We start from the raw sequence: 27,309 nt of genomic DNA, 5'->3' as shown, positions 1-27,309 counted from the left end.
ATAAATTTCTCCTCATCTCAGTTTTAAATGGGCGGCCCCTTATTCTGAGACTATGTCCCCAAGTTTTAGTTTCCCCTATGAGTAGAAATATCCTCTCTGCATCCACCTTGTCGAGCCCCCTCATTATCATCATTTTCAATAAGATCACCTCTCATTCTTCTGAACTCCAATGTGTATAGGCCCAACCTGCTCAACCTATCCTCATAAGTCAACCCCTCATCTCCAGAATCAACCTAGTGAATCTTCTCTGAACAGCCTCCAATGCAAATATATCCTTTCTTAAATACGTAGACCAAAACTGCAGTACTCTAGGTGTGGCCTCACCAATACCCTGTACAGTTGTAGCAGGATTTCTCTGCTTTTAAACTCTATCCCTCTTGCAATAAAGGCCAACATTCCATTTGCCTTCCTGACTACTTGCTGTACCTGCATACTAACTTTTTGTGTTTCATGCACAAGGACCCCTGGTCTCTCTGTACTGCAACACTTTGCAATTTTTCTCCATTTAAATAATAATTTGCTTTTCTACTTTTTCTGCCAAAGTGGATAACCTCACATTTTCTCACATTATACTCCATCTGCCAAATGTTTGCCCACTCACTTAGCCTGCCTATAGCTCTTTGCAGATTTTTTGTGTCCTCCTCACAATTTGCTTTTCCACCCATCTTTGTATCATCAGCAAACTTGACTACATTATATTCGGTCCCTTCATCCAAGTCATAAGTAAGATTACCTTATACAGTCTTCTTATTATTCAAGTGATAGTATCATAGGAACCTGTATAGCCATCAGGATGCCCCTAGGACCCTCCTATTCTTGCATGAATAAAGATCCAGGATCTGCAATCGCTCAATTCTCGTCCCCCAGTACAGGTTGAACCTCTCTGGTCCGGCACCCTCGGGACCTGACTGGTGCTGAAACAGAGAATTTTCCGAACCACAGGAGGTCAGTGCTGGTGATCGCAGAGTGAGGGAGGAGAGGCGGGAATGTTGGTGATTGGTCATTTCTCTGTCTGTCTCAGGTCTGACGCCCTTTCACTCTAACAACCCTAACCCAAGTCCCACAATTCCACAATGAGGAAGTAGAGTGAGATGCTGAGCATCACAGGAACACTTAACGATGAGCTCCAAGCCCAGGCCCAGAACAATGGCAGTTCTGCCACGGATGCCGATCTACAGATGTTTCCGGACCAGAGAGTCCCGGATCTGAAAAGTTGAACCTATACTGACATAAAAATGACTTTTTCTTAAAAATACCCCAGCCATAAAATAACAATGAAACTGGGATTAATTTTGGACTGCAAAGAACTGACACAGATACGATGGGTCAAAAGACCTCTTTCTGTAACATTCCAACAATTTTTGGCTTTAATTTTCTCATTATTAAAGTGCTACCAATCAAAATAGCCCTATCACCATGTAATTACATGCATCTTTGCACCTTCTAGGGAGATGAGACAGTCTGCAACTAGGTGCCACTCAACATCTTCAAAAAGTGAAGAGGTGGACAGAAGTGCCCATTCAAAGGTGGGTCAAGAATACCTTGTCCTGCCGAGGGCACCAAACTTAGATTGTCAGCGATCGTAATCTCTCCAAAGAATCAACAGAATCTGCCAAGGAGGCATTACCAAGTCAAAGGGACTAGCTGAGCTGAGAATGCCTTAAACTGTCCTTAGTCTGAAGAACAGGGCACCACAAAACAGCTTAGGTTGCGATTAACAGGCTAACTTTCTGGGAGTTTACAGGCAGCCCATGCTTACTTGGGAAACGTTTTCTTTTAAATCTTTTCTTTCTGGTGGCAAAGTAAAAGCAAATAGGAGGAACACCTTCTGCAGCTGGACTAGAAATAAGTTCTGGAGGCAGCAGTATATATTGACCTGTACTTTTAAGACCTTAGCCATACTCCAGCTGAGGTTGAAATCTGATCCCTTCATTGGTTAGCCACCCTGGGAGGGTGGGGAGTGGAGGGGGGGGGGGGGAAGGGGGGGTTGAGGGGTGGGGTGACCTGAACAGACAATGCCTCATGCAATTTGGAGGCTGATGATTAAGAGCACTGATAAAACAATTGGCTCTGGGCTGTGGATCCCACTACCTCCTTCTGAGATAGGAGCTTTTTGCTATTCCAGCCAAGATGCAACACCTTCGCCCCTTCACCAGCTGGACCAGTCCTGGGAAGAAGGATCCAACATAGTATGACTGGATTTTTAACGTCTCTTGCAATATTTAAGTGCTTTTACTTCGTTTTGGGTCAATTTTGTTGTTTCAGAACTGCCAGGATCAGTTGGACAGATCATGAGTTGGGGAAACACAATTTGAACAGTTTTCACATCTAGTTACAACAAATATAGATAAGCATATTTCTTGCAATACTTTGCATCTTTGGAACCAACAGAGACACTGATATCGCCCTATCTCAAAATCCTGGATCAGGTCTGAGCATTCCTTGAAAGGGATCAGAGTAGAAATCTATCCTGGCCCAACAATGTCTCTTCATCATGATTTAATATTGGTAATTCCTAGTGCTCAAAGTCACTGCGAGCCAGAATGTGGTTAGGTGAAAGATCTCTTCCATCCCTACTACCTGAGATCATCAGGCTGTAAAGAAACGTTTTACTTTAGCAGGCTAAAGAATACATTGTGTACTGGACCTGTGTCTGAATGATCAAATATAGAACTCACCGAGGTAGTGCTATGAATATTCAAATATTTACCTTGCACCTCCACCAATCCCCCTCTCTCTATCTACATTATTACATCCCCATCTCACTAGCCACACCTCACACTCACCCTCATCCTTGCAAATCATACCAACTAACAGCATACAAGGGTCTTTTAGCCAATGTTCATGTAGAGTTTCTGCTTATGTGTTGTCAAACATTGAAATATTTATTTTGAAAACTTTGCATTCTTGGACAGATTTGTGTGGACCTTTGGAAGTGGCTTAGTGAGTTGTAGTGCGTGGTGAGACATAAGGGTACCCCCCCACAATGGCAATGAGTGTGAAAAGAATGGCTTGGGCATTACAGGGATGCTTTATGGAGCTGGTATGGGGTGGTGCCAACCTGGTGCATCATGTGGCAGCCAGGGTGTACAGCGACAAGTGAAGTAAATCTAGCCATGGTGAGGCCATCCCTGGCATCCCGGACAGCAATGTGGTCAGGTGCTGATGCCCTGTGTCCTGTGCAGCATCCGGTGATTGCGGAGAAGGTTGGTGTTGTTGTTTGGTAATGCTGGTGTGGTTAGTGATGTTGGTGTTGGGGCTGATTGTGATGGGATTCTGAGGACCAAGGTGAGATTTTTTTTCAAGGACATCGATGCTGATGGAATAGCTGGCAGCTGAAGTTGAGATGGCAGAAGCGATCTGTCAATGGTGAGAGAGGTTGCTCCAAGGAGGAGACACTGGGATAGAGAGTTCACTGCAAACACTTCCAACCTGCATACAGCACAAAAGTGCCTTCCAAATCCTGAAGGCTTCAGCTTCTGAGATTGGAAAGTGAACAGCTGTGAAATAGTAGCGTTTATACCACTTCTACAGCTGTCAACTAGTCAAAGCAATGGAGAGTCATTGAGATCCCGACACAGTTACCTGACGTGAAGCCCGAGCAATGGGAAGCTGCTGAAAAACTTGGAAAAATGGTCAGTACCTGGTGAAATTCTTCTTAAATATCTTTAAAATACCTCTTAATGATGATAATTGGCTGGCCCGTCGCTTGGTGTCGGGTCCGTGAACCGCAGCCAGACCCGGCACGTTGGAAACTGACAAGGAGGTGGGTTCAGACAGTGGCCATTTTGACAGCGGGCCCGCCTCCAAACCTGCACTCCCAGGGCTGGTAAGATTGCGGCCTAAATTTTTATTTGCTCAGGTGCTAAATCAAGGTACTGAGCTATTTTGGGGAAATCAAAAACCCTGGCGTTATAGTCGGTCATGTTTTGCTCAGTTCACTCACAAAGAATCAACTGGAAGAGAAACAGTGTCATAACTAAAGTATAAGAGCTACATAATATCCGTATCGCTCGAAAACTCACTAAAAACTGCAGGGTCTGGTTCTGTAACTTGATTAAAAATAACACTGGGAACTTACAGTTCCTTCTCAAAAGTGAAGGAATAAAAATTAACTGAGCTATCACACAGGCCCCCGGGCTTTTATACAATGCAGGAGCAGGACATCTCCTGGGAATGATGCCAATGACATTAAAATGAAATGAACTTCTCACCAGAAAAATCAATGTTGGGCCATTTGCTACAGTGTGGGAAGGATGCCCAAATAATGAAGAATGTTTGATTTCTCTTCATCATGCACTCATCTGTCTTTCATTCAGCACTTAGTCACCCCAATACTTTCAGTCCTTACAGGACCATTGACTTTTACAGTCAAGGATTTCATTGTGAAATTTGTTACAACAGAAAACAAAATAAACTGATAACTTCCAATATTGACCTTGTGCGTGTCATGTTAGAATTGCATTGAAAGAGGAGTTTCATTATATTGGGAGCCGGTAGTTATACAGAGGGAGTTAGATATGGCCCATATGGCTAAAGAGATCAAGGGTATGGAGAGAAAGCAGGAAAGGGATACTGAGGTTGAATGATCAGCCATGATCTTATTGAATGGTGGTGCAGGCTCGAAGGGCCGAATGGCCTACTCCTGCACCTATTTTCTATGTTTCTAAATGTATTTAGGGCATTGTTAGACTTGTCATTATAAAGAAGAGTATGGGGTATCCGACCCGTGCTGTGCGTGCCTAATCTAACTCACTTCTCAGTATCATCTAATCTCTGAAGTTTTGTCTTTTGATCCCTCCCACTGATTTACAGTAGAGTCATTAGAATTTTAGAAAACCCAGCATCTAAGCAGGATCCCATTGAATTGGCCTGTACCTCACACTCCCAGCAGCAGCACTTTTCTCCTTCTGCTTGGATCCAGTTTACAGTTCCTGGCTGTTGGAGCCAAGCACTACCAGTGCGAGCAGATGACCTACGCACTCTTTCTAAGAATGCCAACAGCACGTTAAATAATTTTTTTGGAAAATTCCCATGACTCCACAGTTTCTGCTGGCGGCTTTTCCAGAGATGAATACTTTTCATTAATAGTGCTCTCCTCACCTCACCTCTTAACTATGTTCCAGACTTTGGAGTGGGAAGAAAGATAGCCCACTTTGGAGTAACTGATTGACCCAGGCTCACAATGCCCCAATGCTATTGCCATTAACTTGCCCGCTTGCTCGAATCCCAATATTGCAGCTGCTCCTGACTGACTCCCAATGCTGCTACCTCTAACTCTCCCGCAGTTTCAAAATGGAAAGAGAAAAATTGAAAGTGAAAAAAAAGCAAGTGGGGAAAAGTTACAGAGAGGACAGACAGAAATAAAAGAGTGAAGAGAGAAACTAGAGTTGGAGATCGAGATAGAGAAATATACAAACAGGAGTGAAGAGACAGAACTTAATAAGGAGAGAGACAAAATTGAAAGGAGAGAGAGAGGCTGAAGTGATGGGGAGAGAATTAGAATGAAGAGCAAGAGACCAAGAAAGGTAGAGAAAGACAGAAATGAAAGCGGCAGAAGGGAAGAAGTAAATGACATAATGCAAGGATCCCAGATTGGGGGTTGGACAGTGTGCTTATCTTTATTCTACTTGACTTAAAATCAATTTGATGAGGTACAGGCCACTTATTAGTTGTGTCAAAGGATCCAGCCCACTGCTCTACAGGATTGGACCCTCCCCACAGTAAAGGGTTCCTCTGAGGTTGGAGCTGATGCAGATTGTGGGGCAGAGTAGGAGGAGCTTTACACTACATCACTGTACTATCATCATCATCATCATCTTAGGCAGTCCCTTGAATCAAGGATGACTTGCTTCCACGTCAAAAAGTTCACAGGTGTTTCAACGAAGGACCTAAAATTCCAGGTCCCAAACTAAACCTTGAAGGGTGGAAGATGCCTGTGGGTGGATTTTTTTTAACGTGTGGTGATCGTTGCACACCAGCCACCATACGGGCTTGACAGAGCTAGGTCTTGATCCAGTGGCAAGGGTTAACCAAGACCACTGGAGACCAGCTCTGCTGCACGGACCTAGTGCACGCACATATCGCAGTGTGGGCTGGCCCGTGCTGCCCCTGGGTCCTCGCCTCTTCTGGGCCCTGATCACATCCCTCTACGAACTCTCGCCGCTCCTTCGCCCCGACCTTGCTGCTCCTGCAGTACCTGCCCACGTCCAATCATCGACCTGGATCTTGGTGATGTCCCTCTTCGCTGCCGTTGCTCTCCTGCTCCAGCATGTGCTGCTCCCTGGAGTGGTACACCGCCACGCTGCTCCTTCCACTCCCCGGCCTGCTCCGATGGTGCTCGCAGGCCGGGGGCTGATCGGAGAGCGGAAGGAGCAGCGTGGGGGCCTGGCCCAGCAGACTGTATTATATATGAACAGAGAGTGCATGATGCTGACACTGGGTGCTCCCAATGGAAGATGTCTTCCATTTCAATGCTGAAGCACTTTAACTGAGCACAAGTTCCACCAATACCCACCAAAAAGTAATTTTTAAAATTGTTGTTCTACTATCATCCGTGATGAAGAAATTTCAGCAATGTCCATGCAGCCTAATGTCTGGAAAGACAATTGTCACCTGTACTCTTCACCATTAAGCTCTGACCCTTCAATTTCCAGGAGTAAGAGAGAAGATCAGTAGTTTGATCACATATATCTCAAACTGACCTTGAATATCTTCATAAATTCCCTCGTGTCTATACTTGTCAATTGTGTGGCATACGACTTTTATATCGGTGTAAATCCTATTCAAATAAAGTAAAACTACTCTAAGGAGAATAGGCCATTACAAGTAGATGGCTGTTGTTGCTCGGTAACCAGATGAGTAGGCTTCATTGTGGCACCTTTCATTGATCAAAATACCACAGCTACGATCAACCCCGCTGAAAGTTATCAGAATGGATGCAAAATTCGTTTAATGTCATTATTTTGTTGCCTGAATACTCAGTCGGATTCCTGAGTCAGGTTGCATTGTCTCGCTAAGGCCAGCTTTTCACATCAGCAAAGAATTAAAAAATAAGTTTCCTCTAATTTTCTCCTTCTCTCCATATGGTGCTGGTTTCCAGTTCAGTGGTGCAATAGGATGTCCTCTACCTTGACCCGGTGGCTACCTGCGTGGAAAAGCCTAGACAGTGAATGCTGGCCAGCTATTTGCTCACCGGGTGCATCAAAACTAAGCCCGATCCTTTCACCTAACATCCACACGAGTATCAGAGAGTCATAGAATGGCATAGCACAGAAAGAGAGTGTAATGTATACACTAGTGAGTATGCTCACAAGTTTGTAGAGTTGTTGAGTTGGGAGTGGCTTAGCCAGTGACATGATGTTCACAAGACTCAATAAAACCCCAGCCAGTTGGGTTCAGGGGATCCATGATGAGGCAGGTAGTTGTGAGCCTGGTGGATGAACTGATAATATGTAGTGTGATTGTTAAACCTTTGCTAATAAACCAACTAGTTCTTAATAGCATTGGCCCAGAAATTCCGGCCTCCGCGGGTTTGTACTGAGTGTCTATGGACCCGGGAAGCTCCAGCTTGACAGATCTTCCATATCGTGGGAGCGAGGACATTTGCAAGGGCAAGATTGCGGTATTTACCCATATCTTGCCCAGCAACTGTCCTGAAAACTCTTGCGCCTGATAAAAGCTGGCACATAGCCTACTTTTACAGGCGGAAGAGTCTTAAAACACACTTAAAACATAAAAAATAAAATTAAAAATATACATTTTATTTTTAAAAACCCTGCCAATGTTCAATTTATTTTAAAACATTATTAAAAAAACTTTTTAAAAAACTGGGCAACTTTTTTTTTCTCTAAGATATTTATTAACTTTAATTTCAATTAATTTTAATTATGTGAGGTGTGTTTTCAATTTTTTAATTGGTGTTTTTGTTTTTTTTTCTCAATCAATAGCAATGAAGCTCCCATTGCTATTAATTGAGAATACTGTACCTGATTGGTTGAGCAGTCACACGTGACTGCACCTTCTGCGTAGGAAGGGATGGGGGCGCGCTCCGCAGCGCGGAAAGAGAAGGTCTCCCCAATGAAATCGCAGGTGCCTCCGGGACCTACAAGTAATTTCGTAAAATTTCTCCGGTCGGAGGCAATTGCCCGCGGGAAACCTCCAACCGGAATTTCAGGACCAATGTGTTGCTATGAATTCTTAAGCAAAAAGCCCATGAAGCAAATACATTACAGAGGCCATTCTGCCCATCATGCCTGTGCCATCTCTTTGAAAGAGCTATCCTATTAGTCCCACTCCCCTGCTCTTTCCCCGTAGCTTTGCAAATTTCCCCCCCTTTAAGTATTTATCCAATTCCATTTCAAAAGTTACTGTTGAATCTGTGTCTATCATCCTTTCCAGCAGTGCAATTCCAGATCATAACAAATCGCTGCGTAGAAAAATTATTTCCTCATATCGCCTCCGGTTCTTTTGCCAATTACCTTAAATCTGGGTCCTCTGGTTGCCGACCCTTCTGCCACTGGAAACTGTTTCCCTTTATTTGGGAGATAAGGGGTTATGGGGAGAGGGCGGGGAAGTGGAGCTGAGTCCATGATCAGATCAGCCATGATCTTATTAAATGGCGGACCAGGCTCGAGGGGCTATATGGCCTACTCCTCCTCCTATTTCTTATGTTCTTATGACTCTATCAAAACCCTTCATGATTTTAAGAACCGCTAGCAAATCTCCCCTTACCTTGTTTGCTAAGGATAACAATCCCAGTTTCTTTTGTCTCCCCACATAATTGAAGTCTTTCATCCCCGGTACCATTCTTGCAAATCTCCTCTGCAACCTCTCGAAGGACGTGACATCCTTCCTAAAGTGTGGTGTCCAGAAATGGCCACGTTACTCCAGCTGTGGCCGAACCAGTGACTTATAAAGGTTTATGATACAAGTAATTATGGATGTTTGTTTACTTCAGTAAGTACCAGTGTTTCATTCGGTTTCAGTACGTAATTTAGATGTTTCCATACCAATTTAATTCTGACAATGTTTCAATTAGCGGATTAGTTTAAGACAAACTGCTTCAGGTAAAAGTACAGATAGAGTCTGTGAGTAGAGGCTGAATGCTGCAGCAACATTGCTTCTAAACCTTAACAAGGGCACGTTGTTTCATTCTACCTTGGATCGTAAAGAAACTTGAAACTAGTTAAAAATAAGAATAATACCCTAGACACTAGGGCCTAGATATTAAAAGGGGTGGGTTACGTAGGCGGGGGAGCAGAGTTTAGGATGGGAAACCCAAAGGTTTCAACTGCACAGCAGGCGTCTTTTGTACTTGACAGGTTCCTCGCCTGGAAGTCATGTTGGTTTCCTGGTGGGCGGGGATGTCTCCAGAGCAGGCCCAGAGGTGTCCAATCCCCGACCGCAGGGTTCCGATCCCGGGGTGGGGGGGGGGGGAGGTGGAGTCAAATCCCCAACCCTGGGGGTCTTTCTATGGGGGAAGGGTCTGATGGGGGTGGGAGGTGAGAGCTTGGGTGGGGTGTGGGGGGGGGAGGGGGTTGCGGAAGGGGGAGGGGGTTGCGGAAGGAAGCACTCCTGCTCATCTTGCCCCACAAGCAGTGCTGGAACGGCATTTACCTTCTCCCCGAAACTGCCCTCATCTCCTTTCAGCTGCCGGGTTTCCCGGGGCCTGGGAAACCCGGCCAGCCACTGTTAGAACCTTCAAAGCAGGTTAAATCAGAGGCTGCCAGCCTCATTAAAATATTTAAATTGGCCACCCGCCTCCTGGGAGCAGGTTGGCTGCCCGTCCCTTATTCTGCCTCCGTTAAACCCGGAAGTGGGCGGGTTGGAGGTCGGTTTCAGATTGTTAACATCTGACCCGACCCCAACCCCAACCCACTTGTTTTTGAGTGTTAAAATTCACCACTAGGAGCCAATTAGAAGCAACAACCCTGGTTGACTTTTCTCCTCCTTAGCCCAGGGATGCTGAAGCAAATGTATAGCTTCTACTGCTATCCCGTTAGAACAAACTAACTCAGCACAGAACAGGTATTGTACCTGGGACCTTCCTAGTCAGTATAACCCAACCCAGACTGATAGTAGACAGTGATTTTATCTATTGAGCCACAAGAAGAACTCCAGTAAGGGGCTTTACTCAGGACTTTTAAAAGTTAATTTGAAGCCAAATTAGTTCAATGATGCTTGACTGGGCATTTCTAGAAATACAAGAGGTGCCTTTTTTGTTTTTACCCTTACTGTCTTAGTATTCCAACCATGAAGCATGTACAATGTGTACCTTCACATTTTCCCCTCAACTCAGTAACTAAAACATTGTAGTCACCTGGTTGTGCAAACCAAAACCAAGATTAAATGAGAATGTATACCCCAAAACTGCCCAATTCACTTGACTTAAGGCGTTAAGTCTCTGAATTTTTTTCTTATAGATAGTTTTAGAAAGAAACATGCTGTATTTAATATTGTCTGCTTCTAGGTGAGACGATCAGAGTTCATTTTCCTCAGTTTGGCAGGCAAATTGTTCTCCATTCGTGACCCTGTGGTGTGCAGGCCATGTGCCCTCTGTGACAGATCCCCCGTTGACTGTGTGATGGGTTCCGAATTGACTTTGAAAGCCTTCAGTGGGAGTCTTTCCTCAACACCGGAATTTCTGGGGATAGAACTTATCTTCTGCAGTTTTAGAGGGAGGTCCCCAGTGCTGCAAGTTTTTTCTCCTATATCTGCAGGCATCCATAGGACTTTCCTTTGCAGGTCATTCTTGCAGGTGCTCATTTTCTGAAGCTTGGCTGGTAATTTGCTGCCCTTTTCCTCAAGGGTATCAATACAGTCCAAGGAGAAGATTCTATCTTTCCTGTTCTTGCTGTTGCTGATAGAGGGGGTGGCACAGGGTGGGGTAAGAGACAGCTTCTCATCTTGTTCTTTTACACTATAGGGAGAAGAGGGGATCTCAAATGTGGAATGGAATTGGGAATAATCTACACGGAAAAAACCTTCTTCTAGCGACATGACGGGAAGGAACCTATGGCCCCAAAGAACTTCATCTTCTGTGTACGAGGTCCTCGCTTGACATGTCATTCCTGCAAAGCAGAATAACAAGTGGCTTTTAAAGTTTTATAAATAGATGGAGTTTACAAAATTGGTTCATTATTTCAATTATAATAATTAGAGAAAAATGCTAATACAAAATGTCAAGTTAATTGTTATAGTTGTACATAAATGACTGAAAGTGCCTAATTATTGCTCCCATTATAAAAACAAATTTCTCATAGGCATAAAAGGTTTATTATATGATTAAGCACAGTTAATTTTGCATACACAGTGCCCAGTCAGGTACAGCTGTCATCTGATAAGTACATACCTTAATTTGCCACAAAATACCAGGCTTTAACGAGGATTCTGCTCATATTAACTATATTAAAAATTATGGATAAAGCAACTGATGAGAGACTTGGAAAAACTTGGGACTGTATTGGACTGGAGCACAAGTTTGAGGAAATCCAACAGGAATGGTCAAAATTATGAGAGGGTGTTGGAGAGTAAACAGTAAAAAGTTGATTTCCACCGGTGAATCGGTAATAATGGAGCATAAACTCAGGATTAGTACTAGAAGCATAAAGGGGAGATTAGAAGAACTCTTTTCACACATAGTTATTAGAATATGAAATGCATTACCATATTTGGCTACTGGAGCCAATTCAATCAAAATATTTAAGAGGGACTTAGATAAATACTTGAAGCAGAAAAATATTAAAGGGTATGGGGAAAGTGCAGAAAAAATTAGAATGCTTATCTTTAAGCTCACATCTACTTTTTTGTTCAAATTAACAGCAAGAGGAAAATGTGCCCATCAGTGCCGATTATTGGTGTTCACCATATGGCACAAACATGGGACTGGGCCATGATTCTACATTTCCCATATTGTGAGCTCCCAACCTGGGTGAGAGTATTGAAGGAAAGTACCTCTCAGGGGTAGAGAACGTAATCAGAGGTCAAATTAACCCAACGATTTATGTGTTAATTATACAATTGATTCCAGTAATTGTTCAATGTGGGCCAAGAGATATACCTGAAGAAATTAAATTCTCCCACTTATGAAGCAATATCCATCTTGGGAACTGTGTTGGAGTTAATTAATAAATAATTTGCATATCAGAAGTCAGCCATGACTCAGTAGTCATATTCTTGCCTCTGATTCAGAAGGTTGTGGGTTCAAGACATACTCCAGAGATTTGAGCACAAAAATCTAGACTGACATTCCACTGTAGTACTGAGGGAGTGTGGCACTATTGGGGGTGCCATCTTTCAGATGAGACAACAACAACTTGTATTTATATTGTGCCTTTAATATCCCAAGGTAATTCACAGGAGCGTTATCAAATAAAATTTGACAAGGCCCCATCTGCCCTCTCAGGTGGATGTTAACGATCCCACGGCACTACTTGAAGAGGAAGAGAGTTCTCCCCAGTGTCTTGGCCAATATTTATTCCTCAACCAACATCACAAAAATTATTTGGTTATTATCACATTGCTGTTTGTGGGATTTTGCCGTGCACAAACTGGCAGCTGCATTTCCTACATACAACAGTGATTACAATTCAGAAATACTTAATTGGCTATAAAGTGCTTTGAAATGTCGTGAGGTCATGAAAGGTGGTATATAAATGCCAATTCTTTCTTACTTTCTTTCTCTCTTTTTCACGGGATTTCTGAAGAGGAAGAAAAATGGAGAAAGAGGGAGGACAATATATATTTTTTTAAATTACAGTGCTGGAAAACAGATTAAAATTTCTTCCCAAGTATAGCTGGGCAGAATGTAAATAAGTTTCAGACATCATTTCAAGTACATAAGAAATTTATTATATTCAGTTCTGTTGACAGGATTGCCTTTTCAGCTGCTGAGACGAGCTGTGTATTTTCTGTTTTTATCGAAGACGAGTATCACGCCCGTGAGATTAGAGTGTGATTCAAACCTCTTTAAAAATGCACAATGAGGCAGATATTTGCAGACTCTTTTCATTAAGTGTTTAACATAGAGATCAGTAGCTATTTATAAGCTTTCCACTTGTACATAAAGTACATATGGATTAGCACAAAACACAACCAACAGTACAAGAATGAGTGCGGTCAGTAAAAGAGCCTGCTGAAAATCTGGAATAAAGACAGAAAATGCTGGAAATGCACAGCAGAGCTGCTGTATTTAAAAAGGGGAAAAGGTAGGGTAATGTTTCAGGCATAATCCTTCATTGGGATCTCTATTCTAATGTGGATGAAATTTGTTTTTATTTCAGATTTCATTGCATATCATTGGTCCTTTAACAAACCTAACATATGTTTGCTCATAAATAAGAAGCAAATTTGAAGTACTTTAAATGAAACAAAATCAGTTGGGAAAATCACAGCCATTATTAAAGTCCACATTTATAATCCACTAGGATCCCTCAGACACATTAAATTAGACTGCGTCCTTCTCTAATTGTTTTTTAATTTATTCGTTTATGGGATGTGGGTGTCACTGGCAAGGCCGGCATTTATTCCCCTTTTTAATTGCCCTTGAGAAGGTGGCGATGAGCCTCCTTCTTGAACCGCTGCAGTCTGTGAGGCGAATGAAGGTTTGTTGTAGCTGTTTGGTACAACTGAGTGACTTGCTAGGCCATTTCAGAGAGCAGTTAAGAGTCAACCACTGGAGTCACATATAGGCCAGACCTGGTAAGGACAGCAGATTTCCTTCCCTAAAGGACATTAGTGAACCAGTTGGGTTTATCCAACAATCCGGTAGTTTCATGGTCACCATTACTGATACAAGCTTTTTAATTCCAGATTTATTTAATTAACTGAATTTAAATTCCCCAGCTGCCATAGTGGGATTTGAACTCATGTCTCCAGATTATTAGTCCACGCCTCTGGAATAATAGTCCAGTAACATAACAACTATGCTATTGTACCCCTACTAGTACTATTCCACATTCAAAATATTCAATTTATTATCTACCAGGAAATTGCTCGAGAAAAAATCCTTATTTGAAAATAGAATCATAGAATCTTACAACACAGAAGGCAGCCATTCGGCCCATCGTGCTGGTGTTGTCTCTTTGAAAGACCTATCCAATTAGTCCCACTCCTCTACTCTTTCCCATAGCCCTGTAAATATTTAACTTTTAAAGTATATATACAATTCCCTTTTGAAAGTCACTCTTGCTTTCCAGATCATAACAATCCGTTGCGTAAAACAAATATTTTCCTCATCTTGCCTCTGGTTCTTTTGTCAATTATCTTAATTCTGTGTCCTCTGCTGGCCGACTCTCTGCCAGTGGAAACAGTCTCTCCCTATCTACTCTATCAAAACCCCTCATAATTTTGAACACCTCTATTAAATATCCCCTTTACCTTCTCTCCTCTAAGGAGAACAATCCCAGCTTTTATAGTCTCTCCACATAACTGACGTCCTGCATCCCTGGAACCATTCTAGTAAATCACTCTGCTCCCTCACCAAGGTCTTGACACCCTTCCTAAAGTGTGGTGCCCAGAATTGGACACAATACTCCAGCTGAGGCCTAACCAGTGATTTATAAAGGTTTAGCGTAACTTCCTTGCTTTGCCTTGAAGTAGTCCACAGTAAAGTATCTTGACAATATTCACTTTGTGGAAGTACAGGTGAGATGCAAGCACACATGCGATATGAGTTATATGCGAGTCATTTGAAAGCTGTATAGGTCATATGCTGCCCAAAGCGTTAAAATAGTGCTGTAGAAGAAAAGTCGTACACATAATTAAAATTCAAATGAATTTCATATTCATGTAAAAATCCATTGTTAATAATCCAAAACTACAGCTTTGAACTGAAACAAAAGTATGCTTGCATTGCAATCAACCAGATTTTGCATAAGGGTTGGAATGAAAAATTGGAGTGATGCTAACACTGCAATCAAAATTAATAACAGCAGGAACAGCCAAAACCAAATTAAATCCTGGTAATTAGAACAGCTCCAACCTGCTCTGACATGTACAACTAAATTGCTGCAACATATATTTTCAGATTGGATCGCCTGAGGCAGCATCAATGCCCCCCTATTCTTACAACCCTAATATGCATTTAATTCCCTTCCTGTCTGAGACCTCCCCATGGGTTTAACTTTATTTATATGTGCATCCTCGTTTACATCTCCTGCCACTGCCCACTTCCTTCTGCTGAACCTGGGAGAGGCACTGCACTGCAGTTTGCTCCATCAGCTGCAGCAGTGCCAATTTGCTGTCTGCAGCTGCCTCACTGACTGGTTGTGACAGGTTTTACACCCCCTGTGAGATGATACACTCTACTGCCACCAATGGAATGGCAAATAACCGATGAAATCAGTCCAGTGAGAATTGGGGAGTTCAAATGGTAAAACTGTTGTGTATGCAACAATTGTTAGCCTGAGTACTGTTTAACTCCGAGGTATAACCTTGGCTCTGCTTTATTAAGGCCCAAAGTGACTAATATACAAAATGGCTGACCTTTTATACTTGGGCTGCACACACGTGGGTGCAGCCCAATGGCCTCCAACAGTGGCGCCAACTAGTGGCTAGTGGTCCCAAAAGTACATACATGACAATACCTCTCTCTGAGATATTAACACAGTCTTTTACAAATTGAGACAGTCCGGTGTTTTACTCTCCAGGGTTGACCGTCTCAGTTCAACTCCAGACTTGGGTGAGTGTTCAGAATCTGTTGTGACTGGGGGCTGGGTGGCTGACTTGGTGGGAGTGGCAATGGCCATGTCAGGGATTGAAAGTCCATTTTCATGGAACATGTCAGTGATTGAAAGTCCCAATTCACTGATGACCACTGAGTCCTCTGATGACTGGGGTAGGTTGTTTGGTCGTCGATTGTCTCTTCCTCCGACTATTCCAGTTCATCTGTGTGCTGCAGCTTTGTCTGATCCATATGTTTCCTGCACGTTTGCCCATTTTTGAGCTTGACAATAAATACTCTGTTGCCCTCCTTGGCCATGACAGTACTACCGATCCACTTGGGACCCAGACCATAATTCAGAACATATATAGGAACATTTACAGAAATATAACATGACACAGCTGCGCGATCATGACATCCTTACTGATTTTGTCTTCTATATTCAACATGATTATTCAAGTCAGGGTGTACAAGAGATAGCTTGGTCTTAAGACCTCTCTTCATCATTAGTTCAGCAGGCGAGACCTCAGTAAGCGTGTGTGGTCTTGTCCTGTAACTAAGCAGTATGCATGACAGGCGGGTCTGCAGTGACCCTTGGGTTACTCGCTTCATACTCTGCTTTATGATTTGGACAGCACGTTCTGCTTGCCCATTGGATGCAGGTTTGACTGGTGCTGATCTTACATGTTTGATACCATTGAGTTTCAGGAACTCTTGAAGCTCCTGACTGGTGAAGCACGATCCGTTGTCGCTAACAACAATGTCAGGCAGACCATGTGTCGCGAACATGACACTGAGATTTTCAATGGTAGCTGTGGATGTGCTGAATGACATGATTATACACTCTATCTACTTCGAATATGCATCCATCACAACTAAAAACATCTTCCCCAGGAAGTGACCTGCAAAGTCTATGTGGATCCTGGACCATGGCCACGACCACAGACTCAGTGGTGATTCCGCTGGTGCTTTGCTGAGCTGCATGCAAGTGTTGCACTGATTCCAGCTCAGAGTCAATTCCCGGCCACCTTACATGAAACCTGGCGATGGCTTTCATCATTACAATGCCGGGATGTGTGCTATGTAGCTCAAGTACAAATTTCTCTCTCTCTTTCTTGGGCATAACAACACGATTGCCCCACAGTATACAATCCGACTGAATAGACAGTTCGTCTTTGTGACGAATGTAGGGTTTGGTCCCCTCGCACATTTGCTTGGGTAAGGCAGACCAATCACCTTTGAGGATGCAACACTTCACCACCGATAAAATCGTGTCCTGGCTGGTCCTGGTCTTAACTTGTTGAGCCGTGACAGGGGTTCCTTCACTCTCAAAAGCATCCATAACTAACAATAGGTCCGCCGGTTGTGGCGTTTCCACCTCCGGTGTGGGCAACAGCAGACGGCGCAAAGCATCGGCACAATTCTCGGTGCCAGGTCATTAGATATATTCAAGAGGGAGTTGGATATGGCCCTTATGGCTAAAGGGATCAAGGGGTATGGAGAGAAGGCAGGAAAGGGGTACTGAGGTGAATTGTCAGCTTTGATATTGAATGGTGGTGCAGGCTCGAAGGGCCGAATGGCCTACTCCTGCACCTATTTTCTATGTTTCTATGTAATCAGAAGCGGATAATATCAGTGCCCACCTCTGGATGCAGGATGAACTGGTATTGATACCTTTGTTTTCATAGAACAGTAAAATGAGCAGCTTGTGATCTGTCTCCAGTTCAAACCGAAACCAAACAGGTACTGATGCATCTTTTTTACCGCATACACACAGGCTAGTGCTTCTTTCTCTACCATGCTGTAGGCTCTTTCCGCTTTAGACAAACTTTTTGACGCATACGCGACTGGTTGAAGTTTACCCGGCTCATTAGCTTGTTGGAGTACGTAACCAATTTCATATGACGAAGCATCACTGGCCAATACTAAACGTTTACATGGGTCATAATGTACCAGCAACTTCTTAGAGCAAAGCAGATTAGTGGCTTTCTAAAAAGTTCTATCTTGAGACACACCCTACACCCAGTTGTTGCCTTTTCTTAGCAGCAAGTGCAGTGGTTCTAATAAGGTGCTCAATTTAGGTAGGAAGTTACCAAAGTAGTTGAGTAGACCCAGGAATGAACGCAGCTCCGTCACATTCTGCGGCTTGGGTGCATTCTTGATGGCCTTTGTTTTCGTGTCCGTGGGCCTGATGCAATTTTCCTCCCCAAAAATTCGACCTCTGGAGCCATGAAGACGCACTTCGAGTGTTTCCGTCTGAGTCCTACTTTGTCCAGACGATGTAGAACCTCTTCCAGGTTGTTCAGATGTTCCTCGGAGTCACAACCTGTGATCAGGATGTCATCTTGGAACAGACTTCAGTAGACTCTCCATGTTCCTCTGAAATATTGCTGCAGCTGAGCGAATTCCAAAAGAGCACCTGTGATAAATAAACAGTCCTTTATGCGTGTTAATGCACGTAAGTCTCTTCACCGTCTCGACCAGCTCCTGTGTCATGTAGGCCGACGTCAAGTCCAGTTTGGTGAACGACTTCCCCCCAACTAGCGTTGCAAACAAGTTATCAGCCTTCGATAATGGGTACTGATTGGGTTTCGAAACCCTGTTGATCATAGCCTTGCAGTCTCCACAGATTCTGACTGTACCATCACTTTTCAGCACAGGAACAATGGGGCTGGTGCATTCATTAAATTCAACCGGTGACATGATCCCTTCACACTGGAGTCTGTCCTCTTCGATTTTGACCTTCTCCCTCATCATATATGGAACTGCCCGAGCTTTATGACGGACGGGTCTTGCATCCGAGTCCTCGTGGATCTGCACCTTGGCTCCCGTGAAGTTGCCGATGCCTGATTCGAACAGCGAGGGGAACTTGCTCAGTACTTGGCCACATGTATCTTCCTCCAACGACAATGCCTTGATGTCGTTACAATTGCATCTGATTTTTTCTAGCCAGTTCCTACCGAACAGCATTGGGCCATTGCCTGGGACAATCCATAGTGGTAACTCGTGAATCGCACCGTCATACGACACTTTAATTGTGGCACTGCCAATCACCATTATGAGTTCTTTGGTGTACGTGCGCAACTTGGCATTGACTGGACTCAGCCTGGGCCTCACAGCCTTAGTATCCCACAGCTTGTTGAATGCCCTCTGGCTCATTATCGATTGACTCGCCCCCGTGTCCAGTTCCATCGATACCGGCACCCCATTAAATTTCACGTTGATCATTATCGGTTTGCTTTGAGTTAGGAACGAGTACAGTCCATACACTTCCTTCTCTCGTATCTCGGATTGAGTATCCGGATCGGCGCTAGTCTGACCATCATCCTACATGTGGTGTATCGCAGCACGTTTGCTCATCTGCGGACACTTGTGCTGGAGATGCCGCACTCTCAGACAGCCTTTGCAACTATATTGCTTAAATCAGCACTGCTGGTGTGCCGGTGATTTCCCCCACAACGTCAACACGGAGTATTCGGATGCATTTCCGCTGGCGGACTTTGGGCAGTGACAAGTTTCACATATGCAGTCGGGTAGGCCCTACCATGTGCTGCTCTGCCGAACGCCGAATCAATCATATTTACAGTACTTGCCGAGTTTTGATTTTTCACTGATATCTGCTTTAGACTTCTATCCGTCATAATGCATGACTGAGCGATCGTGATGGCCCTGTTCAAGTCCAATGCCTCCACCGATAGTAGTTTACGCAGGATCACCTCGTGATTAATGCCGATTACAAAGAAGTCCCGCAGTATGTCTGCCAACACAGCCCCGAACTTACACGGTCCCGCTAGACGTCTCAGGTTGGCAACGAATTCCGCCGCATTCTGACCCTCTGAGCGAACGTGCGTATAAAATCTGTATCTCGAGATTATGACGCCTTCGTCTGGCTTAAGATGGTCCTGTACCAGTGTACACAGTTCTTCATACGTCTTCTCTGTTGGACTCACAGGCAGAAGTAGATTCTTTATCAGACCATAAATTTTTGGACTGTAAACCGTGAGGAATACCGCCCAGCGCCAATCTGCGTCGCTGACCTCCTCCATTTTGATGGCCATGAAGAACTGGCTCAAATGGCTCACAAAGTCTGCCCAATCTTCTCCTTCCACAAATTCCTCCAACAATCCAATTGTGCTCATTTTTGCATGCAAAGGTTCTTGTTGCCTCGTCACCAAATGTTGTGTATGCAATAACTGTTAGACTGTGTACTGTTTAACTCCAAGAGGTATAACCTTGGCTCTGCTCAAAGTGACTAATATACAAAATGGCTGGCCTTTTATACTTGGGCTGCACACACGCACCCCATTAAATTTCAAAAACTGTCAGCAGCATTCATCTCCCCTCATTACCATCAAAAGAAGCATATGTGTTGTTCACTGATCATAAAGTGGACACCACGAAAGCCTGATTTCTAGTCTAGTACTGGATGATAGAGTTATGAGGAAAGACTAGAAAATCTCATACTTTGAAAGTGTCAGCTGTGGCTCAGTTGGTGGCACTCTTGTCTCTCGATCAGAAGGCTATGGGTTCCAGTCTCACTCCAGAGACTTGAACCCAAAAATCTAGACTGAGGGAGTGCTGCACTTATATGTTGGAGGTGCTGTCTTTTGGATGAGACATTAAACCAAGACCCGGTCTTCCCTCTCGGGTGGACATTAAAGATGCCATGGAACTATTTCGAAGATGAGCAGGGGAGTTAAGTTATCCCTCGTGCACTGGCCAATATTTATCCCTCAACCAACGTCACTAAAAATGATTATCTGGTCATTATCACATTGCTGTTTGTGGGAACTTGCTGTGTGCAAATTGGCTGCCACGTTTCCTACATTGCAACAGTGATTACACTTCAAAAGTACTTCATTGGCTGTAAATGGGATGTCCTGAGGTCATGAAAGGCGCTATATAAATGCAAGTCCTTCTTTATTTTTTCTTTGCTCTTCAGCCTTGATCGAAGGTGAATGATAGGGGACCTTATATATAAGATACTAAGCAGAATAGAAACGGTAAATCTGTATTACTTTAAGTTAAACGATGAATGCAGAACAAGGGGATACAAGTACCAACAGGTAAAAGGCAAGTTCAAGACTGATGTCAGGAAGCATTTCTTCATACAATGAAAACAAAAATTAGAAGAGGTGTGTAATGGGCAGCTGATCTGATATCGCCCCATTTACATTATTGGCAAAAGAGAACATTTAAAAGTTAAAGTGATCAATACCTGGAATGGTATTGTGAACAGGGCAGTGAATGCAGAAACTGTGGAATCATTCAACAGGCAGCTCAATGCTGTCATGTGGAGTCCATTGGCTTCTATGGAAGGAGGAGCTAGAAGGGCCAGTTACAAAATGATTAAAAAAAATATCCACAGAGGGACAGAATTGATCTGATTTTTGTTGTTCAAAGTTTTCACTTTATGAAATAGGTGGTGGTGGTGGAGGGGGGCGAGGTTTGGGGGGAGGAATTGCCCAGGGGAGTGGGCGCTACTGGCTCCCGGGAAATTGTCCGGGAGTTTGCAGAGGCGTTGCCATGGCAGCACCGTGTCCCGCGTCCGGGCCGCTGTGCACTGCCGATGATGTCATTGCCGTGCGCGCTGACCCTTTAACGCCCCACAGGGGAAATTGCCCCACGGGCAAGCGCAAGCGAATGTGAATGGCAGAATCGCGGGTTTGATTTTTTTTAAATCTCTAACGATAATTGACTACATGCAGGAATGAGATTGAACAGTTTAAATTGTTTCATTTCGAGGCCAGAAAGGATGATTGGCATTGTACTAACAATTATCACATCATTAAAAAGGGACTTGCGCTGTTAAGATCCAGCCCTAACTTTGTGTGGTGAGTGTAAAGGCCAATTAATGTGTAAATGCAGCGAGTTCTTAAAAATAACGAGGAGGCTAACGGCAAGATGCTGTTGAGCGAAGTAAACGGCAGAGCAGCATAAATTGACCAACACATTCTGGAGATTCGTATCTCTTAATCCGCTGAACCTGCTGACCAATTTGCGCACTAGTAACAGCGTGCATCGTTAACATACCGTTTTCCTTCCAGCGCGACTTGCCTGAATAAAATTAAAAGAACAAAGAGTGGTGGAATGATGGGTTAGCAGAATGGTACGTCACTACTGTGGCCGGTATTCAAATCCTGTTCAGTCTGATGGGATGAAAATCTTCTCCCTGTGTCCTAAGTGAAATTAGTTTCGGCACCCTCAACCCAGTTTCCAGCATAAATCTACTGGCACAAACTTGCCTCTCACTTCGGGAGGCTATAAAGATGTTTGGTGCGGGAAATAAAAATGAAAATGCCACAATGGGATCCAGTTCTGATATTATCGTTACATTATTTTGTTTGAAGTGATGCAAATGGAACTTTGCCCTACCTCTCCCTTGTGTTTCACTAGGCCTGACATGCTGAAATAGGAATGCAAATAAGTTGAAAGATGTTCTAATCCCTAGCAACGCATCTCATTTCCTTGAACACAATTCATCCAAAATAAATTATTTTGCAGCGCTCCATTTGTATCTGATATTTGATTCAACCAACTTTATCGTTAATGCATTATGCGGCTCATTATAAGTTCATAAGGAGAAATGCCAGGGAGAAGAGGTCATTTAGCCCACCAAAACTTATCCCTCTAGGACATTAAATCTCCCATCACAAGATCAAATTGTATTCTGAATTGCACAATGTTTTTGTCTTTATTACATTACTTGGTAGATTATCCCAATATTTTTCAGTCATTGAGTAGAGAAGTCTTTCCGGAGAACTGTTCCAAATATACATGACATGAATTTCCATTTATGTCCTCTGGTCTTGATTTTTTGGTGTGCTCTTTCATATTTTCCTTCTTTCTAGACTGAAAAGCTTAAACATCTTTATATACCTTGGGTTTTGTTATCTGTTCTGTTGTATGATATCAGGGGTGCATGCAATAAAGGTGCAGCAGTTATCATGGGTGGCTTTAATAAGCATATAAATTAGGCTAACCAAACTGGAAGCAATACGGTGGAGGAGGATTTCCTGGAGTGCATAAGGGATAGTTTTCTAGACCAATATGTCGAGGAACCAACAAGGAGGGAGGCCATCTTAGACTGGGTGTTGTGTAATGAGAGAGGATTAATTAGCAATCTCGTTGTGCGAGGCCCCTTAGGGAAGAGTGACCATAATATGGTGGAATTCTACGTTAGGATGGAGAATGAAACAGTTAATTCAGAGACCATGGTCCAGAACTTAAAGAAGGGTAACTTTGAAGGTATGAGGCGTGAATTGGCGAATGATACTTAAAGGGTTGACAGTGGATGGGCAATGGCAGACATTTAGAGACCGAATGGATGAACTACAACAATTGTACATCCCTGTCTGGCGCAAAAATAAAAAAGGGAAGGTGGCTCAACCATGGCTATCAAGGGAAATCAGGGAGAGTATTAAAGCCAAGGAAGTGGCATGCAAATTGGCCAGAAATAGCAGTGAATCCGAAGACTGGGAGAAATTTAGAACTCAGCAGAGGAGGACAAAGGGTTTAATTAGGGCAGGGAAAATAGAGTACGAGAGGAAGCTTGCAAGGAACATTAAGACGGACTGCAAAAGCTTCTATAGAAATGTAAAGAGAAAAAGGTTAGTAAAGACAAACGTACATCCCCTGCAGTCAGAATCAAGAGAAGTCATAACGGGGAACAAAGAAATGGCAGACCAATTGAACAAGTACTTTGGTTCGGTATTCACTAAGGAGGACACAAATAAACTTCTGGATATAAAAGGGGTCAGAGGGTCTAGTAAGAATGAGGAACTGAGGGAAATCCTTATTCGTCGGGAAATTGTGTTGGGGAAATTGATGGGATTGAAGGCCGATAAATCCCCAGGGCCTGATAGTCTGCATCCCAGAATACTTAAGGAGGTGGCCTTGGAAATTGCAGATGCATTGACAGTCATTTCCCAACATTCCATAGACTCTGGATCAGTTCCTATCGAGTGGAGGGTAGCCAATGTAACCCCACTTTTTAAAAAAGGAGGGAGAGAGAAAACAGAGAATTATAGACCGGTCAGCCTGACATCGGTAGTGGATAAAATGATGGAATCAATTATTAAGGATGTCATAGCAGCGCATTTGCAAAGAGGTGACATGATAGGTCCAAGTCAGTATGGATTTGTGAAAGGGAAATCATGCTTGACAAATCTTCTGGAATTTTCTGAGCATGTTTCCAGTAGAGTAGACAAGGGAGAACCAGTTGATGTGGTGTATTTGGACTTTCAGAAGGCTTTCGACAAGGTCCCACACAAGAGATTAATGTGCAAAGTTAAAGCACATGGGATTGGGGGTAGTGTGCTGACATGGATTGAGAACTGGTTGGCAGACAGGAAGCAAAGAGTAGGAGTAAATGGGTACTTTTCAGAATGGCAGGCAGTGACTAATGGGGTACCGCAAGGTTCTGTGTTGGGGCCCCAGCTGTTTACATTGTACATTAATGATTTAGACGAGGGGATTAAATGTAGTATCTCCAAATTTGTGGATGACTAAGTTAGGTGGCAGTGTGAGCTGCGAGGAGGATGCTATGAGGCTGCAGAGTGACTTGGATAGATTAGGTGAGTGGGCAAATGCACTGCAGATGAAGTATAATGTGGATAAATGTGAGGTTATCCACTTTGATGGTAAAAACAGAGAGACCGACTATTATCTGAATGGTGACAGATTAGGAAAAGAGGAGGTGCAACGAGACCTGGGTGTCATGGTACATCAGTCATTGAAGGTTGACAGGCAGGTACAGCAGGCGGTTAAGAAAGCAAATGGCATGTTGGCCTTCATAGCGAGGGGATTTGAGTACAGGGGCAGGGAGGTGTTACTACAGTTGTACAGGGCCTTGGTGAGGCCACACCTAGAGTATTGTGTACAGTTTTGGTTTCCTAACTTGAGGAAGGACATTCTTGCTATTGACGGAGTGCAGCGAAGGTTCACCAGACTGATTCCCGGGATGGCAGGACTGACAAATCAAGAAAGACTTGGTCAACTGGGCTTATATTCACTGGAGTTCAGAAGAATGAGAGGGGATCTCATAGAAACGTTTAAAATTCTGACGGGTTTAGATAGGTTAGATGCAGGAAGAATGTTCCCAATGTTGGGGAAGTCCAGAACCAGGGGTCACAGTCTAAGGATAAGGGGTAAGCTATTTAGGACCGAGATGAGGAGAAACTTCTTCACCCAGAGAGTGGTGAACCTGTGGAATTCTCTACCACAGAAAGCTGTTGAGGCCAATTCACTAAATATATTCAAAAAGGAGTTAGATGTAGTCCTTACTACTAGGGGGATCAAGGGGTATGGCGAGAAAGCAGGAATGGGGTACTGAAGTTTCATGTTCAGCCATGAACTCATTGAATGGTGGTGCAGGCTCGAAGGGCCGAATGGCCTACTCCTGCACCTATTTTCTATTTTTCTATGTTACCAGATAGACTAGACATTATACTGTGTGATATTCGTGCATGACAGCTTAATGCAATCCTTTGAAATCATAATTTCTGCTATTTAAACAGAAGCATAATTGCTATGCTGGTTTCTTTGTTTTTCTGACTAAATGTAAGATTTTAGTACAGTGCTCTATAAATCATTTGGAATACAAATCGGTATTAATGTCTAAAAATAGTACATCAGTTAGGTGTCTGGAATTTATTTAAAAGACCATTTGACTTGAGAGTTTCATGTTCAACTTCATTACAAACCTATAGCTAAAATGTATTAAGTGGTGGAGGACAAACTAAGCAGCACCACTCACTCTAATCATATCTCAGAATTAAAGCTCCCACGATTAACTTTTGCAGTTTGCCTGCAGCATGAGAAAGGAGATTTACTCCAATCTGTTGGAAATGGGCAAGAAGAAAGATCTCAGCTGAAGTGTCAGAAGGATCCTTTTATAGCACTCAGTGCATGAATCTGATCTGGGCAGCCTACAGTGCACAAATTCTGGGAGCGGCATTCACATCAGATGTTTCCGACCCTCTGCAGGACTGTAGTGGAATAATGTCTAAGTGTCATTACTTAGGATTCCATGATGCATCAATAATGCCATAGTTTTAAATCTGGACCAAGCCTGAGTAGCAGAGATTGAAACATAGAAACATAGAAACATAGAAAATAGGTGCAGGAGTAGGCCATTCGGCCCTTCGAGCCTGCACCGCCATTCAATGAGTTCATGGCTGAACATGCAACTTCAGTACCCCATTCCTGCTTTCTCGCCATACCCCTTGATCCCCCGAGTAGTAAGGACTACATCTAACTCCTTTTTGAATATATTTAGTGAATTGGCCTCAACAACTTTCTGTGGTAGAGAATTCCACAGGTTCACCACTCTCTGGGTGAAGAAGTTTCTCCTCATCTTGGTCCTAAATGGCTTACCCCTTATCCTCAGACTGTGACCCCTGGTTCTGGACTTCCCCAACATTGGGAACATTCTTCCTGCATCTAACCTATCTAAACCCGTCAGAATTTTAAACGTTTCTATGAGATCCCCTCTCATTCTTCTGAACTCCAGTGAATACAAGCCCAGTTGATCCAGTCTTTCTTGATATGTCAGTCCCGCCATCCAGGGAATCAGTCTGGTGAACCTTTGCTGCACTCCCTCAATAGCAAGAATGTCCTTCCTCAAGTTAGGAGACCAAAACTGTACACAATACTCCAGGTGTGGCCTCACCAAGGCCCTGTCCAACTGTAGTAACACCTCCCTGCCCCTGTACTTAAATCCCCTCGCTATGAAGGCCAACATGCCATTTGCTTTCTTAACCGCCTGCTGTACCTGCATGCCAACCTTCAATGACTGATGTACCTTGACACCCAGGTCTCGTTGCACCTCCCCTTTTCCTAATCTGTCACCATTCAGATAATAGTCTGTCTCTCTGTTTTTACCACCAAAGTGGATAACCTCACATTTATCCACATTATACTTCATCTGCCACGCATTTGCCCACTCACCTAACCTATCCAAGTCACTCTGCAGCCTCATAGCATCCTCCTCGCAGCTCACACTGCCACCCAACTTAGTGTCATCCGCAAATTTGGAGATACTACATTTAATCCCCTCGTCTAAATCATTAATGTACAATGTAAACAGCTGGGGCCCCAGCACAGAACCTTGCGGTACCCCATTAGTCACTGCCTGCCATTCCGAAAAGTACCCATTTACTCCTACTCTTTGCTTCCTGTCTGACAACCAGTTCTCAATCCATGTCAGCACATTACCCCCAATCCCATGTGCTTTAACTTTGCATATTAATCTCTTGTGTGGGACCTTGTCGAAAGCCTTCTGAAAGTCCAAATACACCACATCAACTGGTTCTCCCTTGTTTACTCTACTGGAAACATCCTCAAAACATTCCAGAAGATTTGTCAAGCATGATTTCCCTTTCACAAATCCATGCTGACTTGGACCTATCATGTCACCTCTTTGCAAATGCGCTGCTATGACATCCTTAATAATTGATTCCATCATTTTACCCACTACCGATGTCAGGCTATAATTCCGTTTTCTCTCTCCCTCCTTTTTTAAAAAGTGGAGTTACATTGGCTACCCTCCACTCCATAGGAACTGATCCAGAGTCCATGGAATGTTGGAAAATGACTGTCAATGCATCCGTTATTTCCAAGGCCATCTCCTTAAGTACTCTGGG

At 43.5% G+C, this 27,309-nt stretch overlaps 1 protein-coding gene across 1 annotated transcript in view; it reads right to left on the bottom strand.

Moving 5' to 3' along the window:
- Nucleotides 1-9,639: 9,639 nt before the first annotated feature.
- Nucleotides 9,640-27,309, bottom strand: part of LOC139233602 (G protein-activated inward rectifier potassium channel 1-like) — a 74,209-nt gene continuing 56,539 nt past the window's right edge. Inside the window, exon 3 of the mRNA XM_070864006.1 lies at nucleotides 9,640-11,072. Coding sequence (XP_070720107.1) covers nucleotides 10,468-11,072 — 605 coding nt within the window. The 3' untranslated portion in view covers nucleotides 9,640-10,467. The remainder of the gene's footprint in view (nucleotides 11,073-27,309) is intronic.

Source organism: Pristiophorus japonicus, chromosome 21, assembly GCF_044704955.1.
Source record: "Pristiophorus japonicus isolate sPriJap1 chromosome 21, sPriJap1.hap1, whole genome shotgun sequence".
NCBI classification, from domain to species: domain Eukaryota; kingdom Metazoa; phylum Chordata; class Chondrichthyes; family Pristiophoridae; genus Pristiophorus; species Pristiophorus japonicus.
The sequence above is the reverse complement of the archived record's forward strand: the minus strand, read 5'-3'. Positions and strand labels throughout refer to the sequence as shown.